Here is a 19,479-nt window from a genome sequence, read left to right on the forward strand (position 1 = left end):
TCCATGTAGGCCAGACATTCCCTCAGGTTTCTGATCTCTCCATGTAACTGCTGGTCATCATCCCCAAATGTCTCAAAAGCACTTTACACTTGGCACCTAATGCATGGCCTGGCATATCACAGGTATTCAGTAAAGGTATGTAAATGAAAGAAGGAATTCAAATGTGTCTGAATCTGAATTTATTATTCCTTCCAGATCTGTTCCTCCTCCTCCTATCTGCCCTAATTCATATTGTAATCTACTCAGAAACCCGAGCAGAACCTGAAAGGTATCCTTGATTCTTTATTACATAATTATTCACCAAATCCAATAGATGCTGCAAACTTCATTCTCCAGGCGAAATCCTCTCACTCAACCCGACTGCTACTGCTTTCATTCAGGCCCTCTTTCTCATTCCAAATAGCCTTCAGTCTAGTCTGTTTCTGGTCTCTCCATGCCCATTCCTTTTTGTACCAATAGGAATGATCTTTCTAAAATATTAACCTGAGTATTTTATTCCCCTGGTTTAGACTTTTCAGTAATTCCCCATAGCCTTCAGAGTAGGTAAGATGTTTAGTTGGGACTATAAGCCCATTTAACAACTGCCTGACTGTACTTCTCCAGTCTCTACTCCTGTCACTCTTCCCTTCACACTAGATAGTCCAGCTATGCCCAGCTACTTGCAGTTTCCTAAATGTTCTTTTTCCCTACCTCTGTGTCTTTTCGTGTGCTTTTCCTCTGCCTTACATTTCCTTCTCACCCTTCATGACTCCTATTAGGTAGAACTTTTTAGACAAGTTAACTTTATTCTGCTTATCCCTAAGAATTTAGTGTTACTTTCTGCCTGCAGCTTTCTCTGAAATCTCTCCTTTGTAGGTTAGGTTGCTATGTTTTAGTTTTTTTAGTTTCACAGAACAGAAATGTGCTCAGGTACCTTATGTAATTGGAGTTTCTTAGATGGATACAAAAGTAGGTCTGCTCAGGATCTCTGCTCTTCTGGTGTCTTCCTGTCATCTTGCCTTACCTAATTTCTGATTTCACCCTTTTTCCTTTCATGTTCTATTGATTTCATCATGGGGCTTATCTCTTCTCTGCTGATGCAGTTATACTGCAGCTTAGGTCACTTCAAATTGGTGGGCCCTTCATTCTGCCATTAAGGAAACAGACTCGCTCTTGGCTGCAGATCTCTGCTTCTCTTCGTGACTTTTCTTTCTCTTTCATCTACCAGCTGGCTGGCCAATTCTCAAATAATTTTACATTGGAAATCCAAATGAACAGTTGACTTGTTATTTACCATTACAGAAGATTGGGCAGAGCTTTTTGTATTAGGCCATTGCATCCAACCAGTGGGCTGGCTGCCCTTTGATTAGGTGCTCAACCCTTGTCTAGTCAGTAGCCATCTTTCTTTCAGAAACATCTGTCTTTCCGCAGGGATTTACAAATAGGTCATTATGCCTTAGAAAGGCTTGGATGAGGCAGGCAGGCGCAGTCATTGATATGTCTGTGTCCTCAAAGCTCCATCTATATGACCTTTGTCATCAGAGAACTTTTACCATTTTGTATTTGGCCTTAATTGGTCTCTTACACCAGACTAGCTTCTCTTGAGAATACAGAGTGGGTTTTATTTTAATGTCTTCAGTTCCTAGCACTGTGCATGGCTTTCAGTTAGTACTTGTTGAATAAGAGTATAAATTGATCCTTTTTCTCAGGTGTTGGTTTTTGTGTTGTTTTTTTGATTGTTCCTCTCCCCAGGTGATTCCTGTCTCTCTGTCTTCCAAATACCTGGAAAGGCTGAAGAACAATGTGATGGTAATTGAAACTTGGAACAAGGTGCAGAGCCCAGGACAGGACAAATTGCTCGGGCTGGTGAAACTCCCCCTCCATCAGTTTTACGTGTCATTCAAGTAAATAGGCTCTTTTGGAGTATTCTTTACTTTACATCTTTAACTTTGTTTGGACTGAAGAGGAATTCTTTGGGTTTGCAAACATGACTAGCCCAATAATACCTTGGAGGACTTTTCTCAGTGTCACCACAGTGGCTGCTCTTTCTATGTTAAGACAGTTCACAGATACTGCTTACCATGTTTCAGGCCCTATGCTAAGAACCTTTCATACATCAAGTCATTTAATCCTCACAACAGTTTTCTAAGGCAGGTAACTTTTATTTCCCCTATTTTACAGATGAGTTAACAGAGGCACAGAGGATTTAAATAACTTGTTATATATATTGTAAGTAGTAGAACCAGGCTTAGAACCCAGAGAGTTCTACTGCTTCACCAAGAAGCTCTACTACCAAAGGTTATCACCTCACAAAATTAATGGTTTATCTCTGTCACAAAAACATGATGATTATTCCCATCAGCTATCTGCATGATTTCTCTACTGAGTATTGTCTTTTGGACCTACAGATTTGATCACTGTACCTCACTTATCACTCAGTAGGGTATTGATTTATCTGGAGATTATTTCTGTCCTCACTACAGACTGTTAATTTTTTGTTTTGGTTCAAGGTACTGATTTTTAATTATTTTAGCACTGACTTCTTTCCTAAGAGCTTTCTCATGGTGCTGTGTTTTAAATGTTGTGTTTTACATTTTACAGAGAACACTTTAGTGTGCACTGTTTCATGTGAGCCTTCCTATAACCCAGGAAGTATTATCATTATCCCCTTTTTACAAATGAGGAAGCTTGTCCTTTGACTTGGAAAAATCAACCTCTCTGGCTTTATTTTCATCATCTGTAAAATGAGGGTGATGATAGACCCCCTGTCTCCCTTGTGGCACAATTGTGACAGTCCAGTGAGAAAATAAATGGGTAAGCCTTCTGTGAACAGTGAAATACTTATGATGGTAGCACTGGAGAGCATGGTCCGGCTAAGGAGTGCTACTGGAATCATGCCACTGTCAGCTGTAGGCTTTGGCTTTTTCCCCTTTTTTTGCTTGTGATATTAGTGTAGTCTGATATTTCCCTTCCCTTCTCATTTCATTAGACCCCATTCTTCGCTGACAGAGCATAAAATAATCATAGCTACCAGGCACTTAGCACTTATTGTGTACTAAGTATTGTAGTTGGTATTTTATATTTGTTTCCTCAATTTAGTCTTAACTGCCCTTTGAGGAAGTTTTATTACCTACATTTTACAGAAGAGGAAACAGACTTAGAAATGTTAAGTTGATTACTTAGAGTCATCCAACAATTAAGTGGCAGAGCTAAGATTTAGCATGGTCTGATGAGCATTTGGACTTTTTTAATCTGTTAATAGTGGATAATATCAACCTTTGCAGTGTTAGAAGGATTATAGATGGAAGATGTTATTGGTAATATTATCCAAGTCTTATCTGCCAGACACCAAAGTCCATACTTTTTCAAGTTGACCACACTGTAAAATAATGCAATTCAATAAGCTTGTACTGGGATAGTTCTCAGTCCCAGATGCTGGGCTTGGGGTCATGATGATAACAGAGATAAATCAGACATATTCCCTGCTTTCAGATTGCTACGTTAGAACTTATCTGCCTGGGAATTTTTATTTGATGAGTTAAGGTAGAATGATGTTTTTTCAGACCACTATTACTTTTCTAGCTGTAGACCCATTTTTAACAAACTGAGAAAATAAGCCAAGTAGGAAATGCAGCAGCAACACTGAGACATGATTGATGGTTATTATTTGCTCATTCATACTTTCTCTCCCTCTAGAGATCCCAAAATTTCTCGCCTGCTGCTTGATGCTCAGTACCCAGTTGTTGCTGTTGACAGCTACATGCCTGTGATTGATGTGTTCTCAGGCCACCAAAATGGGAGTCTTCGTGTCTTTTTAGCCATGGGTTCTTCAGATCAGATAATGGCACTACAAAGATTAAAGAATGAAGAAGGAACACTTCCACCCTTTAGCCCTAGGCCAGCCCATTTTCTGGACCAGCCGTCTATAGCATCTGTTACTATGGTAGTCACTAACCACTTGATTATTTATAAAAACCATAATCTCATTTTAAGGTATACAACATGATGTTTTGATATATGTAACACTATGAAATGGTTACCATAATGAAGCCAATTAACGTTATCAGTCACTTCATCTTGTTACCTTTTGGTGTGTGTGGTGAGAGCACGAGATCTATTGTTTTGGCAAATTTTAAGTTCCATAATCTCATTTTATCTTGCATGTTTTAGTGAAACCATTGCCCCAGATCATTATTTCATTAGTGAAAAGAAACATATTTGCACCCTAAAGATTGCTGTAGATTAAAGGAATTATTTATTTTTTATGATTTAAATGTATATCTGTGTTCCTCTGAGCTTTTTGAATCTATAAAGAAACTCTAATTGGACAGCCACCTCTTAATCCTCTAATTCACTAACAGTTAATTAATTGCCTTTTTAAAAATTGGGGTGAATGTAAAACTGCATTTAAAAAGTCTTAATTAAAAAAAAGATAATCAGGGGTGCCTGGGTGGCTCAGTCGGTTGAGCATCCGACTTCGGCTCAGGTCATGATCTCACAGCTCGTGAGTTCAAGCCCCGCATCGGGCTCTGTACTGACAGCTCAGAGCCTTGGAGCCTGCTTCAGATTCTGTGTCTCCCTCTCTCTCTGCCCCTAACCCGCTCACATTCTGTCTCTGTCTCTCTCAAAAATAAATAAACATTAAAAAAAATTTTTTTTTAAAGATAATCAAGGGGGGAAAAATGGGGCAGAAGGTTGAGAATGATTCCAAATGTAAGCATGTAAGCCAGCAAATCTTACTCTGTTTCTCAGCCAAATCCAGTTGGAAAGTTGTAGTGAAGTTCCTTGCTTTTCTACCAGAAAATTCTTAAAAATAATTTGTACAGTGTTGGACAATTGAGAAAGCACATTGATACACTTTTTCATGTTTATTTCCCTAACACTACATGAGGTGTCATTCTCTTTTTAAGTGATGAAACAGAATCAAAGAGGTTATGTTACTTGTCCAGGGTCACATAGCTAAGAATGAGAAAATCACTGTTCAGACACAGGCCTTCTGACTCAAAGTCCAGTCTTCATTCTACTGTGTCATGTCCTACTGTTATCTTACCTTTGGTGTCTTTACTAGCATAGCCAAATCTCAGTTTCCACATGATTTAAGTATGTTATATTTTCTAATCTGAATCTGAATGACAAATGTGATGTCTATGACAGAGAAAGAACTATTAGGAAAATGTCTATGAGTAGGTTATTGTTTATTTGTATGTTATGAACTCCAAACTTTACTGTTTCTATTAGATACTAGTGTCTACCAATAGATAATAGTAGCTTTTTAAATTTGACAATGACATAAAAGCACAAACACAGAAAACTTCTCTATAATATTCCTAAGTCTATTTTAGGTATTATATATGGCCCTCACTTTGCAGTGTAGACTCAGTTTTCATTAAATTCCATACCAAAAGTTAGAAAATGTTACTCATTATGAGCATAAAAGAACTCTCTGAAAGATATCTATAAATAAATTGTTTTTCTTCCTATACTCATGTCCCTCATCCATTTCACCATCTACAGAACTGAATTATTACTGTAATACTGTATGGCCAAATTAAGTAGCTGCTGAGATTGTTTCTCTTTTCTGGGGAATCAAAATGAAAGTTTTCTGTTTCCCTGAGGAAGGTTTTGGAGCAGATACTGCTGATAAATAAAGCAAAGACCTTATGCAATCTGTTCCAGATTCATGGGATTAATGGTTAGAATGTTAAACACATATACATCATACAATTTTATCTGAATCCTGAATCCCCCCTTTGAATAGTCCCAGTTATCAGTTGTCTAGTGTCTGTCGAGGCTGTATAGAGTAGAAGTAAAGAGACTTCGCTCTAGAGTCAGACTACCTGAGTTCAAACCCTTATTCCACTGTTGTTGGCTATACATGTTAAATTAACTACTACAAGTCAAAGGCTTAGTACAGTGCCTGGCTATAGTAAATAATAAAAACATTAAATTGTTATCGGTAGTAGTTACTTTCAGTAATGGTATATTCACGACCTCCTTGACTAGTCCTTACCATTAATGAGTAGTCTTGGTGTTATTCCAACCTTCATTAAAAATAGTAAGTAAATTAATACCTGTTTGCTTCACATATGTATTCTTTATACAAGAAGATATTCTTAATGTGTCCTATTCTTAATGTACTAAGAATCAGGAGCTGATTGAATTTTATCAAATACCTTGTTAGCATTTATTGAGATAGTCATGTTTCTTTCCTTTATTCTATTTAATGCACTGAAACATTTATGGATTTCCTAATATTGACCTAGGCTCACAGTCTAGAGTAAATCCAGCTGGATCTGATTACAGTGAGCAGTTGTGAGATTTATACACAATGAGAATTAAGTATCTGTTTTAGTATCAGCTAATTATGACTATTTCTTCATCTATACTCAGATTTTGTAGAGAAGCAGGAATATTCTAAGAATATTTTTTTCTTTAAAGCTCACCAGTATCTCTGTTTCATTTAATAGGCAGAGGACCAAAGAAATGGATTGATGGAGCATCACTTTGAGCTCCACGTAGAGAGTGTTAAAGGGCTAGCCCCTCTTCAGGCAACAGTCTGGGGAGAAGCAGATTGTTATGTCCAGTACTACTTTCCAGTTCAAGACTCTCAATCCAGTGTGCTAAAAGGACCTGAGTTCCTTGAAAACGGTAGGTTTAGGAGGTTAGGGTTTCTCATTCTTGTATGGTTCTTTAATTGGCTATGCTTAGGATTTTTTTTTTTTTTTTTCCTGAGTGAATTTTGAGTTCCTAAATGTTTCAAGTCTTACCTGGGTAGTACAGAAGATGGGCTAAGTTTTAATTTTTCCTTTCTTATGTTGTTTTTTGTAGCTTTTTATTTTGATATGATTTCAAATTTACAGAAAAGTTAACAAAAATAGTACAAAGAACTTCTATATACCCTTTACCTAGATCCCACTATTTATATTTTGCCTGGTCACTCTTATCATCCATTCATATACAATTGATTCTCATTATTCAAGGTAGTTACATTCTACATAACATAACAGCGTGAAACACTGAATTAGGGAATACTGAACCATTGCTCTTAGGAGAAATATGTACATATATATCTCACATAGATCATAGTTGTAAATCCTAAAACAACTTATCCTAGTAGATTCTATTTTCTTTATTTTACAAAAGAGAGAAGTGTTAAGTGACTGAGGCTGCCCCAGTAACAATAACATGGTTGGCATTCAGACCCCATCCAACTGGCCCCAGAGCCAGATATTCTTGCACTACACTACACTACACTACACTACCCCCTACCATTTCCATTATCTCATCATCTCTGAGAGCTAAAACAAGAAAGCAGAGTGTCCCCTTGTTCTAGCTCAGTTGGGAATGATCAAGTCAGGTGGCTCAGATTTTTTTGGCATTCTGAGTATGTCCACATATAACTGCAAAAGCACTGCCAGTATTGATTTTAGGGTTCAAATAAGGAACTTGTATCCAGAATATATAAAGAACTCTTACAAATAATAATAAAAAGACAATCTAATTAAAAAATATTTAGAAAATCTAAATAGACATTTCTCTTAAGATATATAAATGGCGCCAATAAGCACATGAAAAGATACTCAGCATCATTAGTCATTTAGGGAATGAAAACCAAAACCACCACAGAATACCACTTCTTTTCACCAAGATGGCAATAATTTTTAAGCAAAAACAAAAACAAAAATCAAACTAACAAGTGTTGGCAAGGATGTGGAGAAATGGCAACCCTTAGACATTGTCCAGCAATGAAGGGATCTCTTTCTTCTATATTATCATGGGGCCCTTGGGGGACCATAGCTACTATGGAAATAGACCTTCATAAAAGTAACATAGAAGATACAGGTTCTGGTATCAGGTGCATGATCTACTAACTCTAAGACCTTTGGATTCACTATGTAACTTCAATATGTCCTATCCTGTCTGTTAAGTAGGAATAATAATAGTTGCTTTGTTTTTCTCACAGGAGTTTTGTGAGGATAAAATTGAAATTGAATATTAGCATACTGTCTTGCTACAGATAAAGCACTAAATGTGTTGGATTATTCTGAATTGCTTTTCTTTTCCAAAGGAATCTCTTTGAAGCCTTTCAGATCTTCAACCACACTCTGTGTTCCAGATCCCATCTTTAATAGTGAGCACCATCACTCTCTCCTGTTGCCAGCTGAAGTTCCAGTGCAAAGGCTTCTGCTGAGTGTCTTCTCTGCACAGGGGCCCATGCCTGGAGGTGGAGTCCAGTTTGAAATCTGGTGCAGGTAGAATGTGAAACCAGTTTTGTGCCTAGAAAGGAAGTGCACAATCATAGAGCATCCTTCCCTTGACATCGTAGCTTGAATTATAAGGAAGCTTAACTTGAATTATAAGGAAGCTAAGCAATCCTTTCTACCCTATTTTATATTACCTGGCTTATTAGTGACTCTTCTCCAGATTTTACTTAAATCTGCTACATTATTAGGCTCTTGAGAGCAGTTGTATCTCATGCTTCTAACCACTTGTTACATTTGGAAGTGAAGTTCTATCAGTTTTACCTCCTACTGCTCTTAAATATTTAGTCACTGGTTTTCTTATTACTGCCCTATTTAGTTCAGGCCCTCATCATATCATGCCTAATTTACTGATAGCCTCCTTACTGGTCTCCCCGCTTCTAAACTCATTTCTTATAATCTGGTCTTCCCACCACCAAAAGAGTAGTCTTTGTAAAATTTAAATCCATTCATGTAACAGACTTGAAACGAATACAGAGGCTCAGCCTCTTTTGCATCCCTGCGCCCAAGAAGTGACAAAGAGAGTATAGATTCAAAATAAGAAACAGCATCAACAGAACTAGGGCAGAGTACCATCTACTTGCCAGAAACTTTTCCTAAAACCAGTCAGGTGAATTTAGGTTTCATTTAAAACTGATATAAGAATGGAATGTTTTGGAACTAGAGGGTATTTATGCTAAGCGAAATTAGAGAAAGACAAATATCATACGACTTCATTCATATGAGGACTTTAAGACACAAAACAGATGAACACAAGGGAAGGGAAGCAAAAATAATATAAAAACAGGGAGGGTGACAAAACATAAAAGACTTAAAAAAATTTTTTTTAATGTTTTATTTATTTTTGAGAGAGAAGGAGCGACAGAGCATGAGCAGGGAAGGGACAGAGAGAGAGGGAGTCACAGAATCTGAAGCAGGTCCAGGCTTTGAGCTGTCAGCACGGATCCTGACGCGGGCGGGGCTGGAACCCACAAACTGTGAGATCATGACCTGAGCTGAAATCGGACGCCTAACTGACTGAGCCATCCAGGCGCCCCCATAAGAGACTCTTAAATATGGAGAACAGACAGAGGGTTACTGGAAGGGTTGTTGGAGGAGGGGATGGGCTAAATGGGTAAGGGGCATTAAGGAATCTACTCCTGAAATCACTGTTGCACTATATGCTAAATAACTTGGATGTAAATTTAAAAAATAAATTAAAAAAAAAAAAAAAAAAAGAATGGAATGTTTTGACAAGAGAAGGAAGTACAGTAGATACTAATGGATGCTTTAAATTTGAGGGACTTAGGCCTGAAGCCATAGAAGAGATTGGTACTGCTCCATATGGAACCACTTTCACTGGCACCAGGGTGTATGTTCGTAAAAGTGGCTACTCCCAGCAGTCTAAGTCAGATGCAGATATCCAAACAGAAAGCTTGTAGGAAGCTGGCCTTTGTTCTGAACATAGAGTATAATTTATGAAGCTCTTCCTCCACATCATGGGCAATAAATCCAGTCAGATTGGACCACAGCTGTATACCACAAATACAGAGCAATCAGGCTGCAAAGATAACTCGATACCGAAAGCTGATCTCTTGGGCAAATTGAATAATTTATCCACCTAATTCTTCCAACAACAGCTTGTGCTTGTGTGGCTTCCAGATACTATTATCCTAACGTGAGAGACCAGATGGTTGCCAGAGGAACCTTGCCATTATCGAGGATCTGTGCCATGGTAACCATGCAGCACCATGAGGATGTGGGAATACAGACCTTTAATCTCCCTTTAACTCCCAGGCTTGAGAACAGGAAGGAACTGAGGAACCAGTCATCAGGTAATTGAAGACTGGTTTGCCCTTCCCTTTTGAAGTCAGTACATGTAAATATCCCTTTTCTCTATAAGTAGTGACTATTCATATTGTGTGAGACCCTTTTAAGAATCTGATGAAAACCATGATCTACCTTCTCTTAGAAAAATGAATATATAAGTGTATTGTATGCAAATTTTGCCTATAGTTTAAAAAACTCACATTTTGCAGGGACTCTATTGTTTGTCTCATTTCACCTTTAACTTCAGCAAGCATTTAAGAAGCCTCACAGCATAAATCCTAAGTGTTGTGTAGGTGTATTCAGAGAATTAGTATTCCAAGGCAACATGAGCACATGTGGGATTGGTGGAATACAGTTAGCATGAACTGGGAATTCACTGTAAGGATGGAAGAGGTTAGGATTTAAAGTTGGAAAAGATTAATTAGAATTTAGACTTTTGAATTACATCCTAATTACTTCATTAGGATGACCTGCCCTCCAAGTATGTCATCAGATAACTAGAATTAGCCTTCTAAATCAAGTTACTATGTTTGCTAGAGAGTATGCCACAACAGGAGGTTTTTATCTTGCCATGGTTAGGATTGAGTTGTTACTCCTGTCACTGATCAGCTTGTTCTGTTGTTTTTTTTTTTTAAATATATTTTATTTATTTTTATATTATTAGTATTTTTAATTTTTTTAAATGCTTTATTTATTTTGAGAGAGAGAGAGAGACAGAGTGTGAGTGGTGGAGGGGCAGAGAGAGAGGGAGACACAGAATCCGCAGCAGGCTCCAGCCTCTGAGCTGTCAGCACAGAGCCCGATATGGGGCTTAAACCCACAAATTGTGAGATTATGACCTGAGCCAAAGTTAGATGCTCAACCAACTTAGCCACCCAGGCTCCCCTTTTATTATTATCTTTTTTAATGTTTATTTTTTAGAGAGAGAGAGAGCACACATGCATGCACAAGTGAGGGAGGGGCAGAGAGAGAGGGAGAGAGAGAGTCCAAGGCAGGCTCCACACTCCCAGCATGGAGACCCACACAGAGCTGAAACTCACAAACCATGAGATCATGACCTGAACCAAAATCAGATGCTTAACCGACTGAGCCACCCAGGCACCCCTGTTCTCTTGTAAAGCTTTCTCTGAAATGTACGAAGGTAGAATTTTTGTAAAAGGATGGCATGTAAAGGATGTTTCAGGTGGTGGTGGTACAAAGGTTTCAGGTGGTGGTACAAAGTGTGGAAAGGTTTAAAAACGAAGAAAGGCTGGAGTCCATCTCAATTCTATAAGGATAACTGGAAGTTTAAAAAATCTGGAATTAAGTTCTGCCTCTGATAGTTGTGTGATCTTGACAAGCAGTTCAGTCTCTGAGCCATAGTTTCTTGGATGTGAAATGAAAATAGTAACTTTTGTTCTACCTTTATTAATCTTAAAGTATAATAATATAAAATGATTCTGGCTATGGACATATTATCTCACTGCTCATGCCCCTTATTGTTCATTATGATTGTAGGCCATCCTAATGATTGTCTACCAAACCCCAAGTCTGACCAGGACTTGGGGTTTGGTAGAAGAGACACTGTGCCAACTAACTTTTCTTTTTTCCTTTTGTCCTCAATCTTAAGGTTTACTGGATGTGGGCCTAAAATACAGGCGTACTCCAAGAACAGCAGAGGGAGTTCTTGCTGCCCGAGCTGTCTCTATTTCAGTTGAGATAATCAGAGCCTGTGGTCTGCAAGCAGCAGCCAAGTAAGTCCACCTCATGTTTTTTCATTGCAGTCCACACAGTATATGATGCTCATATATGTAAAACTTCATTTATACGATTTCCAGTTCAGTAAGCACTTTATTTTTTTCTTTCTCTCTTAAGAAAGCATGTAAGAGTATAAATAAGTAAATCATTTGCAAACTTTACTGTTATTAGCAACTTAGGTCCTTGACTTTGGTCAACAATCTTGGAGCACCTGGCTGCCTCAATTAGAAGAGCATGTGACTCTTGATCTTGGGGTCATGACTTGGAGCCCCACGTTGGGTGTGGAGATGACTTAAAAATAAAATCTTAAAAAAATTAAAAAATTAAAAAAATTAAAAAATAAATAAAAACCACAAACTTATCCTCTACCCAACTTGATCACTTATTTATAGTCATATCCTACACCCTTAAACCAGGCCAGGGCCAATGACTCTTATATAATCTCCTATCCAGTCTCTGAGTATCACCTCCCATTTTTCTAGTTTGTTCCCCTTCAGTCTGTTTGCAATACAGAAACCTCTGTATTGTGATCCTCTGAAAACTTAAGTCAGACCTTGACACACCTCTGCTTAAAACCCATCAGTGACTTTTCATCTCGTACAAACTACTTAAATGTGTATAAGACCCAACTTGATCTGGCTCCTTATTATGTTTATGACTTCATCTCCTCCTGTTCATCTCCCCTCTGTTTACTGTCCTCCAAACACTGACTTTATTGTTTCTGAACACACCAAGCTCATTTCCCTCTCAGGGATTTTGTCTTGTTGTTTTTTCTGCCTGGAGCACTGTTTCTAAATATAAACAGCATGGCCTTCTCTTATCTCCTTCAGGCCTTTGTTCATACTTCTCTCTACCTTGAGTGTTCTTATTCCTTTTGTCCACTAAACAAACTCCTATTTTCTTTGACTTTGCAGCTTCTTTGCAGCCTTCCTATATGTCTTCCTACACGTAGACAGAATTGGTGCTTTGTCCTTGTCTTTCAGCACCTTGGTTGCAGTTATTTGTTATTTGAATATTCTTTTCAGTTATTGGTATATATGAGTTTTCTCCAGTAGGCTGTGAGTTCTTCTAATCACTGCTCGAACTCCTCTGTGCCCCCTGCCACCACATAGCATAATTCTAGCGCATATAAAAGGTACCCACTAAGAAAGAGAACTAAGTCATGCTTCTACTGTAGGCTAGTTCACTTTGGACACAAGTTCAAGAAAGAAGGCAAGTGTTCCCTTTTTTCCCTTGCTGTGACTTAGGGTCAGATCATTTGCCTTTAACTTTGCACTCTGTAACTAACAAATTCAATTACTGCCATGCGAGATCTGACACTGAAGCAACTGGTAAAATGTTCAGCCTGGTTAATATTTTCCATCACTGAATTCTCCAAATGGATTTCCAGTAATTGCTTGAGAACATTTAGTGTCAGTGATACCAAGGCAGTTTTTTAACCATGCCATTCCCTCACATTAAAACTTTTGTGATGGTTTTCCATTGTCAGTAGCAGTGGTCTTCAAATTTTAATTGTGCATTCCTACTAACAGAAAAATAAGGGGCGCCTGGGTGACTCAGTCGGTTAAGTGTCTAACTCTTGATTTCGATTCAGGTCATGATCTCATGGATTGTGAGTTCAAGCCCCACATTGGTCTCTGCACTGACAGTGTGGAACCTGCTTAGGATTCTCGTTCTCCTTCTCTCTCTGCCCCTCCCCCACTTGCGCATACGCACGCACACACTCACTCTCTGTCAAAATGAATAAACTTTAAAAAAAATAAATAAATAAAAGCTTCACATACCTAGCATACCCTCTGAATATCTGGTACTTATTCATGTATAAATCAGCTTCATGTGCTACTATATTATAATACGTTATAAAATCTACAACAGCATATATAAAACTTTAACATATATGATAACAAATATAGAAGTGGTAATATTTTCTTCCTATGCCCAAGTAGGTTATCCTATATATAAACCCCCTAGGTTGTACACACTTGACTTTAGAGACTACTGGTTCCCAAGATAAACTCTAACCTGCTCAACTTGGCATTCCAAGCCTTTCTTAATCTGAGTCTTGAAAAAAGAATAGGAGTTGTCAAAATACCCAAGAGAGCTGAAAACTATTCTGTTCAAAGAGAAGAACATGTGCAAAGGCATGGAGGCATGAAATTTGTGTGTATGGAATACCTGTTCTGTGTAAGACCCAGCCAAGGTCAGAATTTGTAAATATAGCGTTAACTATTATTTAACTGGCAGAGAAGGACTTAGAGTTTAGATAGTCAGTAGATCTTGGAGAGACTGCATAATAGATAAGAAACTCAGTAGTCCCTCTTTCTGGGGATCATGGGGAAACTCAAATCAGATGGCAGGCAGTTTGTTGTAAATCCTGCATTTGGTTTGTGTCACCGTTTCAAGAAGGAACGGTAAGAAGCCAGGCGAATTCTAACACTACATTCTTCTGATAGTTTGGGACAGTTCTGTGACAAACACAGTATAATGGAAACAAGTTGCACTAGAAACGGGACCCACCCCCATCTCCCACTAGCTGTGCATGATCTTGGGGTAGTTTCTTCACCTCTCTGGGTCTGTTTGTTCATCTGAAAAATGGAAATTATGAATACTTCTGATTTTATAAGGATCAGTGTAAGAATTAACAAGTATGAAGTAACTTTATAAACTACCAACTACTATTCAAATAATTAGTTCCATTTGTATAGATAATTTGTATAAATAATGTTACCTTTATTAGCCAGTGGAATATAGTAAAGTCAGAAATAAGTTTTACATTGCATCTTATTGAAGAAAGGAATTCTTGGTATCCAGATAGCAGGTGCTCTGAAGTCAGCCTTCTCTCATCAAGAGATACCAACCCTCATCTGAAGTGCCAGTGGTCTCCCTGAAAATACATTTTCAATGTCTGTGTAAACAGACCCCTTCTTTCTTTTTCACTTGAGTCTTTTAATTAACCTGATCTTTAACTGAGGATGAGTAGAAACTTCCATGAACATAAATGGGTTCATTGATTTGCTGGCGAAGTACTAGCAAAAAGATAATTGGACCAAAGGAAAAGCAATCACAGTCTAGATATAGACATAGATATATACATATATTTATAGTCACTTGATTGACAGAGATCTTGCTGCACTAGTTTTTAAGTTCCACAAGGGTAGGAAATTATAGCTCTTTCACTCCTATCTGTATCTAGCTCTGAGCCCAGTGCATGACACACAGAGAAGATGGTCAGGAAATAATTATTGAATGAATTAATTCAGAATAGCTTTGGGCGCAAACCTTTCTTTCTTCTCAGTGCTATATCTGAGAGTTTCCTGTTAAGAGCCCTTTCATTGCCCATAACAGGTTCTCTGCTTTGTATGTATTATCTAGTGTAATTTTTACGACACTCCTTGAACATTTTATCTTTGTTTTTTTAGTCATTACTGGCATTTGATCTATTTCCCTCTCATGTTTCCTATACCTAATATATACTTCAGAGTCTGCTGTTGTATAGACATACACCAGTCTCCCATTAATGATCATTTTAGGTTACTTAATTTCATAAGAAATGAAAATATAATAAGCATATAATTATACATACGTCTTTAGTATTTGTATCCTTATGCTATCCTCATTTTAGCAAAGAGGACAGTGAAACTTCAAAGAGTTGAATAACTTGTCCAAGGTCACACATTTAATTAAATGATAGAGCCAAGATTCAAGCTCCAAGTTACTACCCTCTACTAATGTACACCAGGTACAGTAAAGAAGGAACACCTCTAACTCTTCTTTGGGGCTGTCAGAAAATGCTTCAAAAAGAGGTGACCTCTTTGCCTAAATGTCAATTTTATACCCTTGGGGAAGTTGGGGCAAAGGAGTTTTCCTCATACTATACCCACACACTAAAGACTTGACTGCTCTTTATGAGTGTCAGTTAAAGATGGATAGATTCTGTCTGTACGTGTGGAACATACGTACTGAGAAAGAGAAGAGCAACCCCAGAGACATCTGGGAACTGACCTGGCAATCATAGCTGGACTGGGTGTTTTCTTGCTGAGCATATATAATCTCATGGAACACCAGCATCAGACAAAGCTGCTTTGCAACCATGATGAAATGAGACAAAAATAAAATTATTCCATAATCTTGTCTAGGAACAAACCAAAACAAGGTCATTATGAAATCACAAAAATACCCAACATCACCCCCATCCTGGCTACAATGAGTGACTGACTGCTGCTGCTTTACCAATCCTAACCTTAGCCTTATTCTAGTTTTAATGTTTATTTGTTTTTAAGAGAGAGAGAGCACAAGGAGGGGAGGGTCAGAGAGAGAGGGAGACAGCATCTGTAACAGGCTCCAGACATTGAGCTGTCAGCACAGGGCCCGACGCAAGGCTCCAACTCGGGAACGGTGAAATCATGACCTAGGCCAAAGTTGGACGCTTAACCGACTGAGCCACCCATGTGCCCCTAGACACCCATGTGTCTTCCCTCCTAGATAAGATTCATTAGAACAACTATCAGGAGCAAAGCTCCACTTCCAGGAACAACGTCTAAATCAACTAACATGAGTCTAGTGCTAGTAGTCCTTTCTTATACTTTCTTACTAAAATTCCCCATGATTTCCCTTGGTGTATGTTCTTTCTCAGTGTAATGAGCAGTAAAGCCAAGTTGTTCAACTACTGTTGCTGCCTGCTAGTCTTTGGCTGAAGGTCAGTGACAGTAAAATGGAGTGTCCCTGGAGAGTGTAACTCTGGTAGACAGATGAATATTGTCTTCCCCCACCTCATACACATACATTATGATATTTAAATAATTAAGAAAGCACACTGTGGCTCTGCCCAAAGCCTAGATAGGAAATATCTGGTGGGTTAGTGTTCTTGGTGGCCTCATGGAGATGGTGGAGATGTTTTCTAGGCAGTCCAGCTGAGTTCTGTTACTACCTTCTCATTCCCATCCTTCTCTCTTTACAGGGCTTTGGCTGAGCTGGAACCCGCTCTACAGTTCAGTGCCACAGTTGGGGTCAATGCCTTTGTCACCACCCATCTCTCCTTCCTGCCCAAGGGAGAACAGCGCCGAACCCGCCCTGTAGCTTGTTCCTTCTGCCCTGAGTTCTCCCATCATGTTGAATTTTCATGTAATTTGGTGACTCAGCACTGTAGTGGAGAGGCCTGTTTCCTGGCAGAGCTGTTGGAGTTTGCAGAGGTCACCTTTGCTATTTATCATGAAGATACCAAGTCAGGTAAGCACCAAATGACCCATCACAACCAGAATTAAAAGGGGTGCAGTTTGGGGGCATCTGTGTGGCTCAGTCAGCTAAGCATCTGACTGTTGCTATCAGCTCAGGCCATGATCTCACGTTTTGTGATACTGAGCCTTGTATCAGGATTCTGCTTGGGATCCTCTCTCTCCCTCTCTGTCTCCTTTCCATGCACGTGCCCTCTCAAAATAAATAAATAAACATTTAAATAATAATAAGAAGAAGAAAATAAAAGGGGCTCTGCTTTGAATGATATAGCCTCTCCTAGGAAATACATGTTAAAGTGTTTAGCCCTTTGGTCAGTAGAGCATTAAATAATTTCTCTTTTTTGTTTGATTTAACAGCCACTGATATAACCAGTATTCAGTCAATCAGAGATTATCTGCTTGGAGTAGTAAAGGTTCCTACAAAAGAGCTGCTGGTCAAAAGATCTGGTAAAGATTCTGGATTATCACTTTCTAATCCTACCCCCTCCCCCCATTTGCTTTCCTACAAGAGATCTTGCATGGCTCCCTGCAAGATATGCAAAAGAAAACATGACCCATAATACATGCTTTTGAATTCTCCCAGGTACCTCAGAAGTTTTCTGGTAAGTATTTTAAGTCCTCTCCTAATCATTTCAGAAGTCTTCTAACAAAGCAAAGTAGCTCAAAACTTTGTACTGTCATCTTACTCTAGGAAAGCTGATGATGATGATGATGATGGTGGTGGTGGTAATACTACAAATAATAAATATGGTGATACCCATTATATTATATAGCATTTTGTGAAATATTTTCTCATACTGTGTGAGCCTCATTATAACCCTGCTTGGTGGGAATACAGGATCTTACTATTTTTATCTTACAAATGAGGAAATTTAGGCTCACAGAATTTAAATGATTTGCCAAAACTGCACAACTAGTGAGTGGCAGTACTGAAAATCAAATCCAGATTTACCCATTCTTGTTCATTGTACCCCCCCTCTCTCACTGAAGAAAGAATAAAGAGCTAAAGGCCCAAAAGACGACAGCCTCCAAGGCCGTCTGGAAATAATGGTCCTATTCTACTTACTGCTAGCTCAGTGACCTAGACCTTTCTGAGCCTCAATTTTCTTATCTCATGAATGGAGACAGTTAATTCCAACAAGTCTACAAAGTAGGGGCTGGTGAAAATAGGGTATATAAAGAACCTGACGTATAGTGGACATTCAGTAAATGTCACCTTTCCTTCTCTTGCCCATCTTCCTTCCTACGATTTTGTAATCTACTTTCCAGAATTGTGTCACACATCTCCCAAGTTTAATTGTGAATTAAAATTTGAGCAATACTCTAATAAACAAGTACTCTCTATGTGCCTACCAGAGAGAAGTCTGTACAACTTGGTATATAGGGTTTCTCACTTATGTCATTTATTTATACAATGTGGTAATTAGGAGAATTTGGGCAGGTCTCTGAGCTTCCATTTTCTCATCTGTAAAATAGGGATTATTGGGGCACCTGGGTGGCACAGTCGGTTAAGTGTCCGACTTCAGCCAGGTCACGATCTCGCGGTCCGTGAGTTCAAGCCCCGCGTCAGGCTCTGGGCTGATGGCTCAGAGCCTGGAGCCTGTTTCCGGTTCTGGTCTCCCTCCCTCTCTGCCCCTCCCCCGTTCATGCTCTGTCTCTCTCTGTCCCAAAAATAAATAAACGTTGAAAAAAAAAAAAAATTTAAAATAGGGATTATTATCCCAGTTAACCCTCAGAACTTCACAGCATTATCAGGAAAAGTAAATGAAGTGGTATTTATGAAGCCCTAAGAGTATATCTGACACCCAGTAGATACTCAGTAAAGAATAACTATTATTATTTTGAAATCTAGTGCCTGGTCCTTGGTGTATGTTCACCAAGTAGCAGTTCCTTCAGTGGAAGACCTAGGACTAGGTCTTTTCTACGGTATTGATAGCACCTTCATAACATTTCACTGAATGATGTATATGTGTTTTAATAGGGATGGCTGAATGAATAGGGACGTAGGCAAGTTTTATTTTCTCTCATTGTATTCCTCCTCTTCTCCATCCCTCGTGTAGCAAAATACTGAATTATACATTTTTAGATTCAGGAGGACTTTTACAGGCCTAATATCCTCATTTGGCTGATGAGAAAACTGAGGGTTGGAGAAGTGAATTGGTGCCATGGATCATATGAGGCAGGGTTTTGGTGGAGGGGGGTTGTTTTTTGTTTGTTTGTTTTTGTTATTTCTGTTGTTGATGTCTCTTAATCTTTTCTTTTTTTAATTTACATCCAAGTTAGTTAGCATATAGTGCAATAATGATTTTAGGAGTAGATTCCAGTGATTCATCCCCTTTGTATAACACCCAGTGCTCATCCCAACAAGTGTCTTCCTTAATGCTCCTTACCCATTTAGCCCATCCCCCCACCCACAACCCTTCCAGCAACCCTCAGTTTGTTCTCTATATTTAAGAATCTCT

At 38.6% G+C, this 19,479-nt stretch overlaps 1 protein-coding gene across 3 annotated transcripts in view; it reads left to right on the plus strand.

Annotated features, from left to right (window-relative positions):
• The window catches only part of C2CD3 (C2 domain containing 3 centriole elongation regulator), a 146,643-nt gene that overhangs the window by 58,522 nt on the left and 68,642 nt on the right, over positions 1–19,479 (plus strand). For all 3 annotated transcript variants that reach the window (XM_045484056.1, XM_045484055.1, XM_045484057.1), the window contains 8 exons: positions 1,732–1,883; positions 3,676–3,922; positions 6,447–6,627; positions 8,048–8,231; positions 9,882–10,054; positions 11,659–11,782; positions 16,744–17,012; positions 17,375–17,464. In XM_045484056.1, the coding sequence (XP_045340012.1) occupies positions 1,732–1,883; positions 3,676–3,922; positions 6,447–6,627; positions 8,048–8,231; positions 9,882–10,054; positions 11,659–11,782; positions 16,744–17,012; positions 17,375–17,464 (1,420 nt within the window). The remainder of the gene's footprint in view (positions 1–1,731; positions 1,884–3,675; positions 3,923–6,446; positions 6,628–8,047; positions 8,232–9,881; positions 10,055–11,658; positions 11,783–16,743; positions 17,013–17,374; positions 17,465–19,479) is intronic.

This window comes from Leopardus geoffroyi, chromosome D1, assembly GCF_018350155.1.
Source record: "Leopardus geoffroyi isolate Oge1 chromosome D1, O.geoffroyi_Oge1_pat1.0, whole genome shotgun sequence".
Classification (NCBI taxonomy): Eukaryota; Metazoa; Chordata; class Mammalia; order Carnivora; family Felidae; genus Leopardus; species Leopardus geoffroyi.